Source organism: Terrapene carolina, unplaced genomic scaffold, assembly GCF_002925995.2.
Source record: "Terrapene carolina triunguis isolate 2854851 unplaced genomic scaffold, T_m_triunguis-2.0 Scaffold112, whole genome shotgun sequence".
Lineage (NCBI taxonomy): Eukaryota > Metazoa > Chordata > Testudines > Emydidae > Terrapene > Terrapene triunguis.
Window position 1 is genome coordinate 4,818,806 of NW_020664463.1, and position 22,058 is coordinate 4,840,863.

General features: G+C 39.6%; 1 protein-coding gene across 1 annotated transcript in view; it reads left to right on the top strand.

Annotated features, from left to right (window-relative positions):
• The window catches only part of PDE3A (phosphodiesterase 3A), a 371,809-nt gene extending 360,188 nt beyond the window's left edge, over positions 1-11,621 (top strand). The window contains exons 15-16 of the mRNA XM_024203245.3: positions 3,811-4,051; positions 8,734-11,621. Coding sequence (XP_024059013.2) covers positions 3,811-4,051; positions 8,734-8,987 — 495 coding nt within the window. The 3' untranslated portion in view covers positions 8,988-11,621. The remainder of the gene's footprint in view (positions 1-3,810; positions 4,052-8,733) is intronic.
• The last annotated feature ends 10,437 nt before the right edge of the window (positions 11,622-22,058 follow it).

Below are 22,058 nucleotides of genomic sequence, written 5' to 3' on the forward strand. Positions count from 1 at the left end.
GCGCTGGGCAGGGGGAGGAGCTCCAGACTGCCGGAGGCCCGAACGTCCAGTGATCTGTGAATGCAGGGAGGGAGGGAGGGAGTGATCTCAGCTGCTGGGGAGAGGAGGGGGAAGCGGAGGAGGGGCTCTCTGGCTGCCGGAGCCCAGTGCATGTGGCACCATCTGGCCGGCTGCCCCATCAGCCGCGCGCGCTCTGCATGGGGGGGAAGTCCGGACATTTCCAGATTCCCCCTGGACGCTATTTTTAACTCAGAAAAGCCAGACATGTCTGGGGGAATCCGGACGAATGGTAACCCTACACTGTATCCAAGGCCAGTTCCCCCCCCTGAGTTTTCAGGGGTAACTACACCATATATCTTATGTCATCGGGAATGGGCCAGCAAGCTGAGCCACTGCCCCCCAGGCCCAAGAATCTTCTGGGAAGGGCTGGACAGTGACCCAGAGGTTGCATGTTAAGCACTGCAGGGTGCTGACTGCCCCTAGTTTTAGCGTATTAGCGACTGCATTGGGAAAGGGCTGGCTTCCCTCTGCTCCCTGGTAGTGTATGTAGGAGGAGTGAGAGGAAGAAAAATTTAAGCATTTAGCTGGCCTCTTCGTTCAAAGTACCCGAGCATGCAAGAGGACACTAGCCTCTGCATAAATATAAGACTAATTATTAAAAATAAATCCTACTGCAAGAGAGAGTTCTGCCCTAATCTCCTGGATTTTCCTCCAGGACTGTGTTCTTATTATTTCTTTGCTGCACCTCATTGTATCTCACGTAAAGAGATGCAGTCATTTAAACTCCACTGCATACCAATCAGATATAATGACGTGGCTCACGTTGGATCCGTCACAGCTGATGGCATGCACAGTACATGTTCTGGTACATTAAAGGCAGCAACGTCATAAAAGCTGTTGACAAGGAACCCTAAAACAAGATCAGCAAAAGCATTGTGATGTTGTGTGCTTTACCGTAGATTCATTCCATCTGTACACTCGGATTAAGGTTTTATCTTCATTGCCCTTGCTCTCAGTCTTCCTTTTAGGATGGGCACTATATAGTACCATTTAATTCTTGGCTTGAAAGTGACTTCCAACATGGCTGATAGCCAGAAATATTCTATTAAATTGTTAGAGATTTTTGATCAATGCACTTTGTTCCTGAAAAAATCAATGCTTCTGAGTGCTTTATGCAATGTGCTTTTCATTATGTCCTTTGAATGACATTAGTTGCCATGCCAACATGATGTATAGTAGCAATTTTCCTCCAGAACCTGCTGCAGGTATTAAAGACAATGGGTTCATATGTATCAGCTGATTTATTCTAGCTGAGGATCTAGCCAACACCTTATCACCTTTCCCACTCCCCCAGCCCCTAAAACAACTGTCTATTTTAGGGAAAACATCCAGTTTCTCATTTTGAAAGGAAGAATTATAAGGGATACATCAGTCTCCCCAAAGTAGGTTTGCTAGAAAAATGGATTACAAATGTACAATGTAATTCATATCTTATTGCCCTTATATTAAATCCATGGTATGCCCACATCTTGAATACTGCGTACAGATGTGGTCTCCTCATCTCAAAAAAGATATACTGGCATTAGAAAAGGTTCAAAGAAGGGCAACTAAAATGATTAGGGTTTTGGAACGGGTCCCATATGAGGAGAGATTAAAGAGGCTAGGACTTTTCAGCTTAGAAAAGAGGAGACTAAGGGTGGATATGATAGAGGTATATAAAATCATGAGTGCTGTGGAGAAAGTGAATAAGAAAAGTTATTTACTTGTTCCCATAATATAAAAACTAGGGAGCACCAAATGAAATTAACGGGCAGCAGGTTTAAAACAAATAAAAGGAAGTTCTTCTTCACACAGTGCACAGTCAACCTGTGGAACTCCTTGCCTGAGGAGATTGTGAAGGCTAGGACTATAACAGAGTTTAAAAGAGAACTAGATACATTCATGGGGGTTAAGTCCATTAATGGCTATTAGCCAGGATGGGTAAGGAATGGTGTCCCTACGTTTGTCAGAGGGTGGAGATGGATGGCAGGAGAGAGATCACTTGATGATTACCTGTTAGGTTCACTCCCTCTGGGACACCTGGCATTGGTCACTGTCGGTAGACAGGCTACTGGGCTGGATGGACCTTTGGTCTGACCCAGTTCGGCCATCCTTTTGTTCTTATGTTCAGCATATGCCATGAAAATTGGGAGCCATTCTTGACAGCACCCCTCTCCATTAAAAAACAGAAGTGTACCGGGCTTTGAAGAATTACATCTCTGTACGAATTCTAAGTGTTATCAAAAACTTATTGTATTTAAATTTGGAAAAACACACAATATTGTTGCAGTATGTTTAATGGGTTTTAATGTTGATATTTAAAGGAAGACCAGTGAGACATGTGTGTTGTTTCCAACTGTAAATCGAGCTCATAATCAAGCTTGAAAGAATTAAGCTTGATTAATGTTAAACTTTTCATCAGTCGACTTTCTTCCCAACATTGACAACTTCTTCACGTGAAATCTGAGATGTCATGCTGTGAAGGAGAGAGAACTGCCATCTCTGGTTAATCCACTTGTTATCTCAGGAATGTGCACACACTTTGGTTTTGAGATAATAATGGGAGGGGGAAGATCAAATATTTGATAGCTGAGCATTGAACTGTGTGTACCTTGTTAGAAAATGCAGGAAAGCTGGAAGTGAGGCATTCATCAAAGTTTAACTGTTTACTCTTTGTGTTTCCCTTTTCTCAAAAGGGAGATGATTCAGTTAACCATATCTTGGATACTCAGAGAAACTAGGCACTTGGAAACAAATTCAACATGGATGTAATGTCTTAGAAATTGACTGTGGATCTTCAATAATGTTCATGAACTGTTTTATTTCTCAAATGTAGAAATCCACAGTCTAGTCACATCAGTTTGCATAACAAGTCATATGCATTATCAATTCTTCTTTTATTATAGGACCAAATCTTATAATAAAGGAATTTTGCTGCACTAGGGATGACTGAAAAAGAACTTGAGTGTTTAGCTCATACAGTGGACCTTGGTAGAAAACTAACTCTTCCATCACAGCACCAGGAGGGGGCCCTCTCTCTCTCCCCCCCTCCCCCCACTCCCCCAACAGAAATCTAGCAAAGGGACATGTGCAGAGGATCTTGCATTTTTGAATGACCCTACATTGACATGTTCATTACAACATTCCTCAGGAAACGAGTGACTATGGCCTGAAGCTCGGCAGGTCAAAGAAACACAAAAGTAGAGTCGCCCAACTTATTTATAATGCAGCTTAAAAGAAAGGCAAAATTCATAAGAAAACTAGTTTGACAAGCCAGCCCTTGCTCTGAAAAGGTAAATCCTGTCCTCTTGTGAATAAGGTGGTTAGTTGCTAACAAGCTAATAATGATGATAAAAATCACAAATGATTTGCATACATGATGGGGGGAAAAACAATATGGAGAAAGGTGATTTCATTTTTAAGCTTCCAAGATGGCAATGTAAACTACAGGACTGGAAGGTGGGCATTACTTTACAAAGTCCTCATAGAGCATGTTTTGTAAATTCAGGATATTCTTTATAGCAGATTATTCTTGTGTTTGAGCTCTGGAACTGTGTAGAGTAGTTTTTATATGAAGGCTGAATTGATGCCATGCTACCTTTATATGCTGGTCTGCTATAAAAAATGAAATGGTAAAAGGAGATGGCTCCACAGCAGAATATTTTTCCTTCTAATATTTGCAATTGCCTTTGATGCCTCCCTCCACGTTCTCCCCCCATATCCATGTAATTAATGTATCACACAGAAGTAACACATTTTTGTCATCTCTAGGGTGATGAAGAGGCGAGCCTTGGCCTTCCTATAAGTCCTTTCATGGATCGCTCAGCTCCCCAGTTGGCACACCTTCAGGAATCCTTCATTTCTCACATTGTGGGTCCACTATGTAATTCCTATGACTCAGCGGGGCTGATGCCAGGGAAATGGGTGGAAGATAGCGATGAGTCAGGAGATACTGATGAGCAAGAAGAGGAAGAAACAGCAGAAATGGAAATGTGTGAAAATTCCGAGTCAAGTATGTTGTTTGCATCTATATCTTTCAGTGGGGCTGATTTCATTTCATGGGCTAACGATCCCCTGTATAAAAGCCTAAAGAGTTTCTCCTAGTCAGCCATAACCTGAATTTCTCTAGAACTGGACTAGCTGAACTGGCCCCCAAGAGGTTTAACGGGTAGCCACACATTTTGGGAGTGGAGAAGCTTCTAAAGACTTCACAGACAACACTTCTAGTAGGTCATTAGGTTGCCCATCCTACATCTGCGATTTTTAGACTGCTCCATGGCTGGTTTTTAAAGGACTATAATTTTTTCTCCATTGGAAGATGTGGGTAGGACAAGATCTTCATCTTTTTGTTAGGTTTTTGTACGGTGCCTGGTACAATAGGCCCCAGTTCCCTGATTGGGACCTGTAGATGCTACCACAATATATAATTTTTTTTAATGGTGGAAATATTTGAGAACACATCTTCTTGTGGAAAGGGGTCCAGTTTGCTGTATTTGTGCTGTGCATTGACACGTAAGAGATTTGGGTTTGTATCAGCTCCAGAGAATTTTTTATGACCCTCAAACCTCTGGCCAATCCATAAGTAATATTGATAGACTCCAAAATCCATCCAGTCCTCTGCTGAAAGCATGACTGTGGCAGTGATTGGCCTGTTGGGAGGAAGCTTTGGTAGTCTATGAGGGGATGTTGAGGAACCTGTGAAAAATGGTTTGGAGTGGTAAGTTAATTTGGAGCCCATGTCTCTTGGTAGTTTCCCTTTAAATTAATCCAGCACCTCAGCCCTTACCACCTGTAGCCTTCCTGCCTCTCTCAGGGTCAGGGCGCCCCCTCCAGAGGCATCAGGGAGTCAGTAGGCCCACTGTATATATTGTTGGGTAGCCTGGCTTGCGGCTGCGCAGTCGCCCAAATAACAAGTCAAACCTCCGAAAGAGGATTAAGCCAACTACCAGTCAGCCGGGAGCCCAGGCTTCCTGGCTGGGGTGAACAGCAATATTCTATGGCTCAAACCCTGTGAGTGTGAGCTGAGCAATTAACAGTCTATGGCTTCAGCCTCCTGGTCCACCCTGCTCCACTGGGTCCCAGCCCAGGGCACTAGAAGTGGTGGGCGATCCTGCCGTGGGGTCAGCAAAGAAACATGTGATCGCTGCCTTACATCCTGGCAGCACAGCCGGGTCAAAGTCTTGTTTCCCTGGGCTACTTCCTACCAATTCCTGCTGGTGCTGCTTCGTCACTGCTGGGATCCATTTCTCAGTCTCGTGGTCAGGTGGCCCTTCCTCCAGTCTCTCCCTGGGCTTTCTGTCTCCTGGGGAGGTGGTTTGCCTTTTCTTTCTGCTCCCAGCCATGGGCTTGACTGAGGGCTCAGCTCCCTGGGAGAGAGGTCTGCCTCCTTCCCTGGTCCGGCCCCAACTGAGCTGCAGGGCCCTGTTCTTATACTTCCTGCCTACCCCTGCACTTCCTGTGGAGGGGGGTGGGGTGTGGTTAACTGCACCCACCAGGGGGACTTAACCCTCTCTGTACTGGAGGCGGGCCACTCTGCCTCATTACACCACCTCTTTTCTGTTCCTCCCTCTTCTGCATTCTCTTCTCCCATTTTATTTCTGTTCCTTTCCCTTCTGTTTCACTTTCCTTTTTGGCATCCCCTTCCCCCCGTTCTCCAACTCAACTTTTTACTAGGAAGGAGGTTTGGATCTAGGGGAGGGAGAGGAAGCCATCAGAGTTCTAGTACAATATTAGTAATATTTAGTACTTGTATAGGGCTTGTCACCTAAGAATCTCAAAGTTCTTCACAAAGGAGGGTCAGTATCATTCCCATTTTGTATATGGAGATTTATGATGTGAGAGGTTTAGGGACTTGTTTAAGGTCAAAGAGAAAGTCAAAATCAGGGCTCAGAATAGAACCGGGGTCTTCTGACTTCCAGTCCAGAATTCTATCCACTAAATCATACAGCCTCTTCAACCACACGTGTGATGCCGTAACTTGTAACTAGTAAACCACTGTTCTCATTCACTTTGAGTCCTTTTCATAAATGCATTATGTTCATATGAACATATAGGAATTGCCCTACTGGCCAGACAGGTGGACTGCATAGTGTAGTATCCTGTTTTAGTAGTAGCGGAAGATTGTTTGCAGTATTGTTGCAGCTAGGGCTTTGGAGCTGTGCTCTGGCTCCGCTGCAGCTCCAGGCAAAAACCGGCAGCTCCACTGCTCCGGAGCTGCTCCGCTCCAAAGCCCTAGACTTGTAGCTGTGTGTGTCCCAGGATATTAGAGAGACAAGTTGAGTGAGGTAATATCTTTTTTGGACCAACTTCGGTTGGTGAGAAAAAAATTTTGAGTATACACAGAGCTCTTCTTCTTCAGTGGAAGATTGACAGTTATGGAATTACCTGATGAGAGGGAAAGTTTCTTCAGTTAGTGATTCATTTATGCCCTAGAACATGACACTTTATATCTGTTACATTTATTAAAAAATAACCCTAATTAATGTGACAGTGGCTGTTGTCATTATCCACGAAAATGACTAGACTTCTTTTGGAATACTGTTGCTCTCTTGGCCTCAGTGACATCACATCGCAGTAAGTTAGACAGGTTAATTATGTATTGTGGGTTTTTTAAAAAAGCTTTAATTTTGTTGTCTTTCACTTCCATTGAATATCCCCTTGTTCTTTTATGAGAAGAGGTCAGTAGAGCAACTGATTCATATTCATCTGCCATCTACCATTCCATCCTCTGGTGTAGTTGCTGATTTCAATGACAGATTACATATTTTTTAATAGTAATTTTAAATTCCTTAAGCAATCTAAGGTGTTATACTGTCTGGGCCTGTAGCTTGGTGTACTTCAATGTACCAATTTGTTCTGACATCTCCTCTTTTGACACATCAGTCCCTCATCTTTAAGCCCTGAAAAGTCTAAATCTAGGGTAGGTATCTCTTCAATATCCTCCACACTGATGTAACCATTTACAAGATTACAAACATTAGTCAGGTATTTAGATCTGTTTTCAGTGTCATTTTGAATATTCCAAGCTCTTTCAGCACAACACAAAAGAGATCTCCTGTTTTCAAAGAGATGTATGCCTCTGATTTGCCCATATATGTCAAATACTGAGAAAAAGAATTTTTTTTACCACATTCAGGACAACTGTAAGTGAAATGTGTTTGAGAAGATGGAAAGGGGAAATTATTGTAGAAGGCCTTTCATTGTAGTCAAGGTAATTCATTAGAACGTTTTAGATAATTGGACTTTAATAAAATTAACTAGTGTATTGTCTGACCTGCAAACATTTGATGTAGCTTAAAAGCAAGAGATATTTTATGTCATGTCTGAACAGGTAACTTCCAACAAGCCCCGTTGTGAATTTAAGAGTTAAACTGAATCAATCCTTATTGGGTTCAAACAAAATCTCAAGCCATAACAAATCTCTGCTGAGAGCTGCAAGATTTGGGGTCACAGGAAACCTGGGATAGAATGTTCTAATATGGTGTATTGGTGGAATAGAGGTTTCTTATTATTATTAAACCTGAAAGTTTCCTACAGGGAACCAAGAGCTTTTTAATGAAGGATTGAGCTGGATTTGGACTGTGCTGCAGTGAAAAGCTCTTTGTTTCCAATTCAAAAGCTTCAAGGACTCAACATTTTGGCTCCCAACACAGACATGCTTTAGGCCACCTGCAAACTCTCATTTACGCAAATTTATTTGGTACAAAACATTCCTGTACGTCACTCTATTTTTTTTTTCAGTAGAATTCCTGAAGAGGTTTATTATTTAAGTTCTATAGCTGCCACTGCCACTCTTCACGATTGGTGAAAATCTTCAGGCTTTGTGTTGAACGGAATTGTAGCTATCACAACTCTATCACCATCAGACTACAGGACCGTCTACAATAATGGGCTGTTACCCAGGGCAGGAAAAAGTTTGTGGTGCAAGTGACTCTGATGATGGGAAGTGGCAAATATAGTTTGTAGTATAATCGCAGCTTGATGCCTCAAAACTAGAAAGAAGGAAACTCCAAGGCTGTGATATTATTTGCCATAGGACTTCACTTATCAACGGTCCAAACTCAGTTGTCATAACAATAGCAATGCTGCGCTATATTGTGTGAAACCTAGATTTGGATTTTTCACTTGCTGCTTCAGTGGAGCTCAGGCCCATTGCAATAGCAAGGTAATGTGTAGAGCAGATCTTTAAAAGGAAGGGATCATAGGTGCTATTTTGTTGACTAATGTATAGAACATTCATTACTTGCCTTTTCCCCGTCCACAGCTCCTGTCAGTGCATAGGTAATGCATAAAGAAAAGAAAACAAATATTTCATAGAGTAGTGAAGGGTCTTAAATTGGTCAGCCTGAAGCAGGCCACATTTGCTGTCAAAAAGAGCACATAGCATGCCCAAATGAGTCAGAGGAGACATGCACTTTGTAATATTTTTACAGGCAGTATATCATTCAGCCACTAGATGTCTTTGTGTGCTGTACAGTGTCCTGGACCGGGTGTGCTCCTTGGTAAACAAAGGACACAAAGCTGGGACTCAAACTGTGTGAAAGTTGGCTTGGTCTATTTTTCCATGTAGTTGTACTTTTTTTTTTAAATAAACAACTCTTAATTAAGATGGACCCTTGATTCCATATATCATGACTCTTGCTCTCTCTTCCCTCTCAAGAAAACAATATAGTAATTTCGTCTAATATTTTACAGGAAAGAAAAAGTTCAAGCGGAGGAAAATCTACTGCCAGATCACTCAGCACCTGCTTCAGAACCATAAAATGTGGAAGAAAGTAATTGAAGATGAGGAAAGGATAGCTGGGACAGAAAAGCAAGGTCTAGAGCAATCCACGCTGCACCAATCCTCAGAACAAATTCAGGCCATCAGGGAAGAGGAGGAGGAGAAAGGGAAACCCAAAGGGGAGGAGGAGGAGGAGGAGGACACAGCTATAGAACTGAACCAATGACAATATTTTCAACAGTATTTTAAGACAGATTGACTTGTGCACAGACTCCTTTTCAAGCCAGCACAACATTTAGACACAACACTGTAGAAATATTGGATAATGCGCCTACAGCAATTTGATTTCTCTTTCCTTTGTATGGTGAGGTACATTGTTTAAACTCCTACGCTCAAGAAGCTTTCGCACTGCGACACCGGCTTTTACAGACTTTCTTAAAGGGGCAAGGGGAGGGTGGAATTGTATACAAAGCCGATCATTGGCTGCGCACTTCAGCAAAATACATGTAATGATATGTTATGGTCACTGTGATATAACAGAAGGAAGTTGTCCAAGGAAATGCTGCTCCTAAAGCACATTTGCAGTTAACTGTAAGGTACCAGTTAAGTAGATTTTGCTCTTAAAGCTGAGGGATAAAAGTTCCAAAGCTTTCTCAGAATGTTAATACATCCTGCTAACATATATGTGGGGGAGAAGAGGGCGCATATGTGTGTGTATTTGGCTGGATGTACTATAATGTAATGTAGTTTGAGTTTTTATCAGACTAGGTTTAGCACATGGCTTGTGAACAAACACAAGGCCCCAATTCTAGGAAATTTGGGTTGGCATGGAAAGTGGAGCCCTTTGTAAGGAGCTCTGCATTTTCAGTGGCCAATGAAGCCTCGTTTTGCAGCCTGGTTGCACCACTGTCTTTCAGCAGAAGCCGTGCGACTCTCACTGCTGACCTGGCACCATTTGGCAGCACCCTGTGACTGAACTCCTAACCACCTGCCACGTTGGCACTTTCCAGACTGCCAGTGAAAGGAATGTGCATGGAATCCATCGTACCCAAAGTGCGGGTTATTATAGGGCACACTTTGTTACTCGTCGTTAAAGAAACTGTGCCTTTGAATGAGTTAGTGGTTTCAGGGAGCACTGTGTGTGTGAGAGAGAGAGAGACCATGCATGCTTGGGAATTAATCACACACTGTCGCTTCCTCCCTCCCCCAGCCTTACATTTCCTTGTGTCAGTGGCCAAACACATTGTAAAATGAAGCTAAATTGTCATCTTTAAAGTGCAGCAGGAGGGGAGATGTGAAGCCATCCAGTTCCTTGGGCTCAAAAGGCAATGTCTTTGTGATGCTCCAACAGAAGGATGTGGTGAGGGAGCAGCTGCTTGTCCATATTTGCTAGATGCTTGTATGCCTCAGCAGCCACTCACACCAGCTTCAGAGAGTGCCGTTTTTCAGCACAGGGTGCTGAAGGGGAGCAGTTTGCAGCTGGCATTCTGCTTAGATGCAGCATACTCCATCCATACTACTTTATGTTTGCGCTTTGGAGGGGAAAAAAAAAGATGGGGGCTATAGTAGAGCAGATAATTTTTGGTTTGTTTCTCTGTCATTTAAGCTGTGAGCCAAACGTCTATTTAAAAGGTTGATATTCACGTTCAATATTTTATTTCACGATATTATATTTGTCAATTATTAGTTATCTAGATGTAAATATGGAGAAATTTTTATGGGTTCCTGTAGATAATGAAATCTTTAAGAAAAAGGGGGGGAAAGGGAAATGTTTTTGTAAAGGTAATTTTTTTAAAAACACCATTTTTATACAGTGTAGCCATTTCCAAGCCCATCAAATAAGGTCTTGAGTAGTTGAGTAGTTATGGGAAGCCACTGGTCTACAGGAGCAAGACACTGACATATTAATGTTTATTGTTTTGGACTGGTAGCCTCAGCCATTATCTTGCTAATTAAGGATTTACCAGAAATCTTTTGGTCCCCCCCAAAAAATCTGAGTTCATGATCTCCCAAAAAGGTGGACCAATGAGGTATGCCATTCTAAAATCTGAGCCTGCAGACCTTATTCATCAACAAAGCTTGAGTGGGGCTGCTTGGATGAATAAGAAATACTCACATAAGTAAAGGTTGCAGTAACAGCCCATCCTGTTTTAACTTAAGTCTCTGATCTGTCCATTGCTCACTCCCTTGTATTTACCACCCTTCACAGTATTTTATTGACTCATTAGTACTTCTTGGGAAATAACAGAGAACATTCTGTTTCTAAACCAGTCTGCATATGTGTTATCACTTCTGTATTTTTCTCCAATTCAGCCTGCAGTTCGGGTCTCTTTGTTTCTTGTGGGTTCATCTTCTCTTTATCTTTCCTTTCCCCTTCAAATAGTAGGAAGACACACTCCACTGTTAGTGACAGCATGATTATAGAGCATGACTTCAGGTGGGAACATCAATAGAAAGAGTTGATTAATGCTAAAAAAATCAAAGATCCTGATTTCATTTTTTTTTAAGTAAGGGAAATCAGATAACTAAGCATAATTCTTTCAAAACAAAATGGAATGCCTCGCAAAGTTTTCTCCAAAGCACCAGCAGGTCTCCAACAATTCAAGCTTGCACTGTTTCGACGTCCATTCAGTCACCTCTGTCTATCATTTAATGTTTTGGCACCAATTATATACCAGGTTGAAGAGCTTTCTCACAGCATTTAACACATCCTTTAGTATTATTTTATAAAAAATTAAACTCTCAGACACTGTAGAATTTCACATCCCAACTGATGATGAAAATCTATGGTTTTAAGTGCACAATGATCAGAGTTGGAATTTTTTTTTTTTTTAAAACCCATGGTTTAAAAAAAAAAAAAAAAACCTTGGTGAAAACAAAAGCCAGGGTTCAAAGGTGCTACTAAGAGCACAGATGGTGTAATAAAGAGGGGAGGCATTCCAAATACAAGGCTGAATCCTGCAAACCTTTCACTCCTGCACATAGTCCTGTTGAATTCCGTGTATAAGTATGGGCTACTCACCCACGCAAGAGTGCAGGACTGGGCCTGTGAAAAAGTGCTCTTTAAAATGTACCTAGAGGAGAATTTTAAGATATATCCTTAGTTGTCATCATTGTGGTTGCTACTCAGCAATATTAAAGTCTGTTTCCAATTCATTGAGCTTACTTCCTGTAGTGCCAGGGAGGCTGTTACAAATTACTACTTTACTACACAAGCCTATTTGTGGGTGCAGTTAGACAAACTCAGGTCTTTTTAAATGAAGGAATTGCTGGCAGGCTGAACAGGAATGGTGAACATTATCCAAACTGTAGAGCAGGAGGCAATAGTAGTGAAAGCAAAAACAGCTGGGACTGGTTAACTTGATAATATGCTATCTGTGGTGATGTGCAGAATTCATTGGTATTAGTAAAAAACCAGCTGCATCTAGTAACAAACCAGGTGACGTTCTTGCACTCCACATTGCTACTGGCAAAACCCGACTTCAGTAGGCAGTGACCCACTTATAAATCTTACCCGTTGTCTTTGAAAATGTGTTTCCACCAAGAAATTGTTATCAGGAAACTTCCCAGGCATGTTTTACCAGGAAAAAGTAGGTTTGTATATTTAGTGTGTGCATACAGTTTTGCGTTCTTTTGTAGTAGATAACAAAGCAAATAATTGATTATCCAGAGATTTGTGTACTGGTCTTGGCCCAAAAGAGAGGGAAGAACCAAAACTTTCAACCAGAAGTTTCAGCAGCCCTTTCAAAGGCCAGGCCATTTTGGTTTCCTACTTTCTACAGCCCTTTGGTGTTCTGAAATCCAGATAAACCACAGCCTGTGCAATAATTTTGAAACAAAAAAAAGTAAATTGCATTTCATCAGCAGTGTTCAGTTTTCAGGTAGAGTATCAATGAATGTTTAAAGTGTGTTGATATGAGATTCTGGTATGTACAGTATATAAATTATTTGTTTAATACTGAGGAAACCAAAGACCTTTTCAAGAATGTTTCTCAGTAGAAATAATCATTAGAAATTACATTCTTATGGAATCCATACTTTGGGGGAGGCAGGCACATGTCTCAAGTTCTACATTCTTTTTAAAAGGAGAGTGAGAATAGGTTATGACTTCCAATATTGAATCAGAACCCTCATTCCCTTGTTAATTTTGTCTTCATTGTAATCACTAACTGATTTAGCAGTGTGTGCAGCCACCATTGTGAAGAGAAGTACACTGAATGGCCTTGTATCAATCTACATGGCAAGTATTTCGTTTCTCCATCTTCTTGTTATGCTACCCAGCCAGTTGCTGCTGGTTCATCCTTACTGGTTTTAGAATCTGGCTTGTTTGTCAGCAGACATGTATTTTGTATTCCTCCCCCAACACACAGAAGATAGAGATTAGATAAAAACCCAGAACTATTTATATTTCCCTTGAATGGTACCTACACTGAAATCATCCCGACTTTGAATCGAAGCCTGCCCATCTCTAGAAATAACCCTTCTGATTGTGCCCAGATGGTCATAATCTAGGCTTAGTTGCTCTACTCCTAATGGGAACTTGATAGCACACTAAAAGTTTTGATCCAATATGCAAAACACCTATTGCCACATGTCTTGGAAAATCCGCTGCTCCCCTTCATGCAAAAACAGTGTTAGATTTTTCCAAGTGATGCAATGTTGCATGCCATGCATTAGATACCTGGGCGGAAATCCAGTGGTGATCAGGGATTCCAATGTGCTCTTAAAAAGAAGTTCAAATCTCTCTTCTCTGTGGGTGAGATTCACTCTTTGCAGAAAACTATAGAAGTGCCAGTGCACCCCCAAAGCCCTATTTTGAGCACTTAAGTGGAGTATAGGCATTGTGCTTGCCTCTTAGGAGCGAATTTCACCTTCTGAGAATAGCTTGTTCCCAGTGAGGCTGTTTTTTATGAATGCATTTGTTAAAATATAAAGAATAAATGCTCGTCCTTACTCAGAAGAAATTCTCATTGTCATCAATGGGCTAAATCCTGAGACTGCATCAATTTAGGTGGTTCATCGGGAATGTTGCCCAAGTAAGGGCTTAAGGTAACAATTTTCAGAAGTGTTCAAGTGGCTTAGAAGCTTAATAGACAGAATTTCAAAGGTATTTAGGCATCTAATGAGATTTTTCAAAAGCACATAAGCAAGTTAGGTGCCGAACTCTCATTGATTTAAATGGAAAATAGGCATCTACCTCATTTAGACTCTTTTGAAAATCCCACAAGATGTTTGTTTGCATCTTTCGGGTGCCTAAATACCTTTGAAAACCTGACCCCAAAGCCCGTTTTCAAAAGTGACTTAGGTGGTTATGTCCCATTGACTTTCAATGAGATTCAGACCCCTTAAGTGTTGTGACTTCTGAAAATGGGACTTCGGCACCTATGCCACGTTAGTCAATTTTTTAAAAAATTTACCCTTATAAAAAATTGAGTGAAGACTTTTCAGTTTGCCCCAAAAATATGAATGAAGCCATTAATAGGTATAAATAGTAATTGCTTGCACTGCCTTACTCTGAATAGGGCCTTAACCTGCACCACTGATGTCAATGAGAGCTTTGCTATTGACTGCAAAGGGCAAAGAATCAAGTCCATAGTCCCACTGATTTCCCCAGGACTGCTTGAGAAGTAAGATGCTAGTCAACATGATTGTGGTTGGCAGAATCGGGCTGCGAGTGAGTCAGTACCCAGATTAAAGTACAGGGCAGTTTGCCAACTCATACCACACTTTACATTCTTGTAACGAAGACAGACACGCAAGCTGAGATGCAACTGTGCTTTGATTCATCCGAGATATTAACAATGAAATAGAAACTATGCAGTAAAGTTTGGTTTACACTGGGATAAAACAAAAAATGACAGTTGGCAACTACTGTGCTTCCTTCCCTCTGGTGAAGAAGAGGCATTTGACAATATTTTGGCATAAATTTGGTGGCTGGATATTACTAATATTGTTTTGGCCTGTGCAGATTGGTGTGGTTGAGAAGCACAGACGTCATGTAACTGAGCATAAAGGTTTCTGTTTAAGCATGAGTGATGTGAGACAGGAATCACTTGAGCATTTTTCTGACACATTGATGGAAAAATAAATTGGCTCCAAGGCATGTAAATGGTTTTATCTATAGCCAAGTGTGTGCCTTTTGGTTGCAGCAGAGAACAGTCTATACTGTGCAACTAGGGGCTGAGCACCAAAAGTCATTCAGTCTTTCCAGCCTTGGATTGGGATATTTGCCTGAAAAATTGGGTGTCCCCCAGCTGGCAGCATGGTATTGATGTAATTAGTCCTAACGTTGATGGGATTTTAAACATAGGTGGAGACTGTTAAATTGGCAACCTCTAGGAAAGAAAGGAAACCTAGTCAAGTTCCAAATAGACTTTATACAGTGCAGCTGGTTTTTATTTTTCATTCAAAACAGGGAGTAATCCTTTGGAGAGAATCAAGCATTGAGTTTCAAGGATGTTAACAGTAATACTGTTTGACAGTCAGTCAAACATCAATAAATGCACTAGAGATGATTTCCCCCCTCCCTCCTCCAACTGAGAAGGAGGAATCCCTCTTTAATTTTTTTTAAATGAACCCACAAATGTAGGAGCCTTTTGATGTCTGAGTTATCACTCTTTACAGATTTGCTGGCGGCATTTGTCAAAGAACCAGGCAATCGGAAGGAGAGCGGGGGAGGGGGGAGGAAATATGATTTTGTGGTGTTTTTTTGGACAGTATCCAGCCCTCCTCAAGAAAATAAATTGAAATAATCGTAGGTATTATACTGTGGTCAGCCTTAAAAATGTGCCAATTTATCTTAGATAAATAGAGATGGTTACCACTGTATTTGTGGTATTTCTTATACTTAAGCTTGGCAAAAATTGATGTTTGTTTATTTATAGTATTAATGTTTATTTTAAAGCATATTTTTAGATTTTTATCCATTTAAATTTTCACAGTTTAAGTTATGGGGGAAATCAAACAATAATTATTTAATGACAGTGACACCGAGATTCAAAATGTTAAAGTATTATAACTGTTAAAGTACAAATTGTTAATGTCATATGTCAAAATACACAAAGTAAATATCCTCAAATTAAACTCTAGTAAGTTCTTAAGCAGCATTTTTCTTATCTTTCCTTTCTGTAAATTTTTATTATCAATAGAAATATTTTCTCATCAGTTTGTGTGTGTACAGGTGAAATCGATGTATGCCGACGTTTACTGATAAAAAATCAAATCCTTCCAAGCCTACTTATCTCTAGTATCTAAAATTGGCCAGTTCTTAATGGTGACCATTATAGTTGCAATCAACCAGCCTTGTCCGTGGTCTCCTTGTCCACTTTTTACGAAGTAACTTAGAGACACAGGAACTAAGTACGTAAATCTGTTGTCAAATAAGCCTTTACTCGCTATGAGAGGAGGAAAAAAATCAATGGTGCCCATTTTAATCAATGTTTTCAGATGGCTGATCTGGGTAATTTACGTTTTCACAGTTCCCAATGTGTGTTTCACATAGCAGTATGTTTATGGTGTGAAAATTGCACAGTGGGCTGTAGCTGTTGAACTGGTTGCTGCCAAGCTACATGAGTAACCTGAAATGGTTCTTATGATATACAGTATGTGGGCGTCAAGACCCACATCTACGTAATGGTGAAAATTTTGCTGCATACAAAGTATTGCATTGCAGCTGTTTAAAAAACAAACTGGGAGAAACAACAGCAGTTTTGTCTTAAAACTACATCCAGATATAAAAGTAAACATGAAGCTCTCTGTAATAGTCAAAGCTAAGGTGCATTTGTAAATGTAGTTGCCTTTTCGTTTCTTGGTTCAAAAAGTAAATCCAGCTGAGATCAAATAAGCAAAAAGTCCTTATTGTGTGGCCACAGTAAGCCATATGCATTAACTTCCACCTGTTTCAACTTCGAAAGGAAACTGTCGTTGCACCTGGTAGCTGTAGGTGGTATGGGGCCAGAGACTGGGGCTGTGGACAAAAGAAATGGTTTGAGGGATTTGGAAGAGGTAGGATGTCTACAGAGTAGTTGGAGAAATATCTCAGGATAGAACAGTCCAACTCTATGCCAACCTTAACTTGGTTTGTTCTTAGTATTGCTCTGAAGTAAATGGACTTAAATGTTCCATTCTTCAACAATGTCTTCCTTTATGACAATGAACACTCACAAACTATTACTTAATGTGAATTAACAGTTACAGTTTGCTTTTAAATATATATTGAAAATAGTTGAGTTTTTCCCCCGACCCTACTAGTTTTGTCTAACATGTATAAACAAATCCATGTCTGTAATGTGAAAAACAAAGAAAATGGTTAATGGTTTGCCATGCATGTACATAAAGTTTTAGGTAGAAAGTCCCATCCATCTATTAATGCTTTCCCTCCTCCTCCTTTCAAGATTTCTGCCTGATCCTGAAGCATAATTAAAATCTATATTACATCAAAGGTTCAATTTTAAGTATTTATTAACATTAATACAGTACTACAGATTAGTATCTTAAAAGATCAAAGACAGCATTTGTAAATGTTATATAATGTCAGTGGTACTTTTATATTTTGATTTTTGTTAATATATATTTGGTCATTACTTCAAACACTCAGCCTGTTTTTTTTTTTTAATCAATATAAAATGTTTGCATGGGGAAAAAGAATCTTAAGTTCACAGTCATATTTTTTAAATTGTAATTCATACTGTAGCTTTGCTTAACTGATAACATTTTCACTGATGGATGGCAGTTTATTTTTGATAGAAAAAAAATCTAATACTAATGTTTAAACAAATATAATTTTAAATTTTTGCATCACCAAAAATACTGGAAACAAGTATCATTCAAAATGACTTAGAGAGATCATTTTCCAATATGGTTTCATCACCTGGACTATAAATGAAATCCAGTGCTTGTATACCTGTGTATAATACACACACATCCAAATATGCCCTCCCAAACCACCCCATTCAATATAAAATGTTCTTTGTAATTAGTTGAATCTTGGTGAATGTAATTGTGAAATGTAAATGTAATTGTGAAATCAGCTCATCAAGGTCAAAATATTTTCTGAATGACAATTCTGGGGAGGATGATGTAGTTGAAATAGCTTGAACCTCACTAGGTTTGGGGCCAAATTCTAAAACCCTGGTACACCCAAATCTCACCTTTAAGTCAATGGAGGTATTTGGCTACAAAAAGAGTAAAAGTTTCTACCTTGGGGGGGATGGTTAATAACTTTGGATCTTACCTTGTGAGGTGCAGACCTCAGCATCTTGAAGAATCATTCATTTTTGATGTATAATCTAATCCCTAATCAATTCTGGCTGCTAGTTTTCCAGTGAATCACAACTGTGATTTTAAATTTATCCATCCGTAGTGTTTTCACTTGAAGGGGTAACCTATTTTTATAAGGTAATATTTGATAAGCGTGTGTGTGTTATCTTGGAGATTCCTATGAAGCAATATTTTTAAAAAGAACTGCCAACCAAAGTGGCAATGCAGAAAAGTGCCATTTTGTGCAGGATTTGTACATGCCAACTTTTAACACAGTGTTCTTTTCACCAAGTACTACATGCATTAATTTATATTTATATATTGTCAATATTGTTGTAACCAAACTTCTCCTTTTTAAACACTTCAAGAACAAGGCCTTGTATTTTTAGGTGATGATCTTTCACAGACAGAATAATTCTTTTCCTTTCACTAGTATCTTGCACTCAAGACATGTAGCAATACTTAATATATTCCCTTCACAAGTATTTGTTAAGTGATTTAGTTAATGGCGGATAAATGTTTTGTACAAAATAGATTCTGTACAGAAAAAAAATCTTTTAGATAAACATTATTTATTTTTACTGTTTTGTAAGTTAGACACTATAATGAAGCTCCTTTTTGCCAGAATTACTGGAAGTGCCTCTTGGTAAAATGTATAATACAGTAAATATGTATTCAAAATTATTAGAAATACTTGTCACAAAATGAACAATGTGGATGTTGCAATGTGAAGACAAATGTACAACATAAATATAATTCTGTGGTATCATACGTGCTGTGGTTCTTTTTCCTTTAACAGAGTTGAATTCAGCTACCCACCTTTCTCTGTAAGAACAGTCATCCTGCAAGAGACCAATGCTCCCTTTAGGCTCTGATCCAAACCCACTGAAATCAATAGAAAGATTCCAATGGGCTTTGAATCAGGTCCTGAGTGACGCCTCTCATCTCCAAGAATAGCCAATGCCTTATGTTTCAGATGAAGGTGTAACACCCCATATGTGTCTAACTGACAATACTATGCATTGGGGAAAGAGTTCTTCCTAACCCCTTTCTTATCAATATATACCCGTTAGCATTGACTTCTTCCATAGGATTATTCACATGCTTTTAAAGTTAAGCATGTACTTCAGCACCTTGCTGAATAGGGGGCTTAGTGCAGGTGTTGGGTTTTATTTTTATAGTGAATGTCAACATTGACCTCTAATTTTTGTTATTTTCATTTATTTCAACAAAGCTTTAGGTGCTTTTCACTGGAGGGAGAAAGTCCCTACCCTCAAAGAGTTCACATTATAAATCTTCGACAAGGAGTAGGGAAGTGACAAACAGTTGGGAGGGAATGGGGAAAGGAAAGACAAGGGTTACAGCAATAAGGTCACATGGATACTCAGTTTAGTCTCCAGACTTTGAATCATTCTTGTAGCTCTTCTCTGAACCCTCTCCAATTTTTCAACAACTGTTTTAAAATGTGGACACTAGAACTGAAATCTCACCAGTGCTGTATACTAGGTAATATCACATCCCTTCTCTGACTTGATATTACCCAGTTTACATATCTAAGGATTGTGTTAGTCTTTTTAGCCACAGAATTGCACTAGAATTTATGTTCAGTTGGTTATCTACAATAACCCCTAAATTCTATGTAGAGTCACTGCTTTCCCAGCCTATGCTTGATAGTATTAAAATACATATTATTTAAATATCAGTTTCCCCAACCAGTTCAGACTGCTGTGCATCAGTGACCTGGCCACATCATTAGTTACCACCTCACCAATCTGCAAATTTTACCAGCCATGATTTTATACTTTCTTCCAGGTCAGTGGAAAAAATATGTAATAGCTTTTGGCTAAGAACCAATCTGTGCAAATCCTCACATAATTCTCCATTGAAAATTATATTTTGAGAACTATTAGTTTTAAATCCACTTAATATGGACCATATTGATTTTTTTATATGCTACTTTTAATCAGAATGTTGTACAGTACGGAGCCAAATGCCATACAAAAGTTCAGGTACATTATTTCAACACTGTCACCTTTATAAGCAACACTTGTAATCTTGCCGAAGAATGATATCAAGTTTGTTTGACCTATTTGTTGAAACCATATTGTTTGGCATCCTCTCATTCTTTTATTAATGGCAGTTGATATCAATCATTCCATTATTTTGCTCAGGTTTTGTATCAGCCTATAATTTCCTTGGTCACCTATTTTATTTTATCTGTTAATCTGTATAACATTCATTTCTCTGTCATCTAAAATATTCCCATTTTTCCAAGATTTGTTAACAATTAACATCAAAGATCTACAGAACTCCTCAGCCAATTCCTTTACAACTCTTGGGTGCAGCTGTAGCTAATGATGGGCATAAATTGCAGAGTTTGGATCAAGATTTTGAACTCCCTAAAGTTCTGTATTTTTGGATCTGAAATTTTGGCCCAGCCCAGGGAAAGGAGGGAGGCTCATTTGCCAGTTTGGATCTAGATCCAGGTTTAGATTTTGAACACCCCAAAAAGTTTAAAGATATTTGTTTCAGATGGGGTCAGGGCAGTGCTGGTCAAATCCAATTTGAAAGACGAGTAAAAATCTATTCCAATACAAAGATAGCTAATGAATCCCTTTTCAATCTATCCCCAACGTGTAATCAGTACGTTCCACTGCACAATTCACTCAGTGCTCAAAGCAAAGTATACAACATGAGGGCATAAAAAACCTTTTAATTAAAAACTCTTCATCACAATGATTATGCTATCAGAATAAAAATGCACTTCTTGTTAGAGATATTAAAACACTCTGGATCTCTTCACATAGCAAGAGGTTCTCACGAGTAGAGATGAGCAATAAAATATATAGTAGAGGCAGCCAATCAGTTAGTGAGACCACACACGAACATGCTGCTTCTACTAACCTGGGAAAACATAAATGAGGCCATGACGCACAGATAGCGCCAGCTCAATTAAATGTAGCAATTTCCAGGGTGTTCAGATTACGCTCAATTACACAGGCAAATCCACTTGCCTGAAACCACTTAGAATTTTTTTTTACTAAAAAAAGAACACCCAGCGAGCTGATGCTTTAAAAAAAAAAGCTTTTAGTTTGTGGCTATAATTTTATCAAGACAGCACAAAACAGACATCAGAAACAAGATGGTCATGGTGCAAAAAGTGACTTTGAAGACTGCTAATTCTGCTGTTGGGGAGCCTGGGATTTCTTCTTCGTTTAGAAAATAATCAGAGGAAAATATAATCCCAATTCTACGTCACTCGCAGCCATTACTTGAACAGAATAGCTCATCTAAATGAAGGAGGCCTCTGAAGACAGAAAGTCCATTGTTCCAAACCATATATTGTACATGTGAGCATTGCACTTGGGAGAACCAAAGCGGCAGTCAGCGCAGGACTTTATTGAGCAGGCAAAGAACCACATTAGGGTACTTTGGAAGGTATCTTAATGAATGAGCACATGAGCAGCTAAGTGAACTAGTGCTCTCCCCCCCATACCCACACACCTTACATTTAAACTGTTGGACCAATTATGTCCAACTTAAATTAATGGTTGTTCCCACTAAATATTCCAGGTTAAGCAAGCTTGTAAAAACTCAGAAGTTTGATGTTGATAAAGGTCTAGCTGATTAGCAGCTTATTTTGGGTCAAGAAATGCTGGGCAGAAAGGCCCCAGCTTTTTCAACATATTTAGACATTGCTGCACTCAGAGCCTAAATGCCTTTGGAAAATGAGACTTGGGTTCCAAAATCAGTTAGGAGTTGCAATGCTGAGTGCAGCAATGCCTCAATATCTTTACAAAGCTGGGCTCACGTGGCTTTGTTTTATACACATGACTTCATCTATCTAACTTGATTACAATATACTACTGCCTGGAGTTCTCTTTTGCACTTGGCTGTTTGTTATTGTGGCTGCCATAAGCCTGGCATTCCACAGTTCAACACCGTCAGTGTAATGCAATTTCCTTTTAAATTCTTTATCCATTTTCTTTCCATATTTTTAGACAAACATCGTGGGTTTAAAGCTAGTTCAAAATATTTA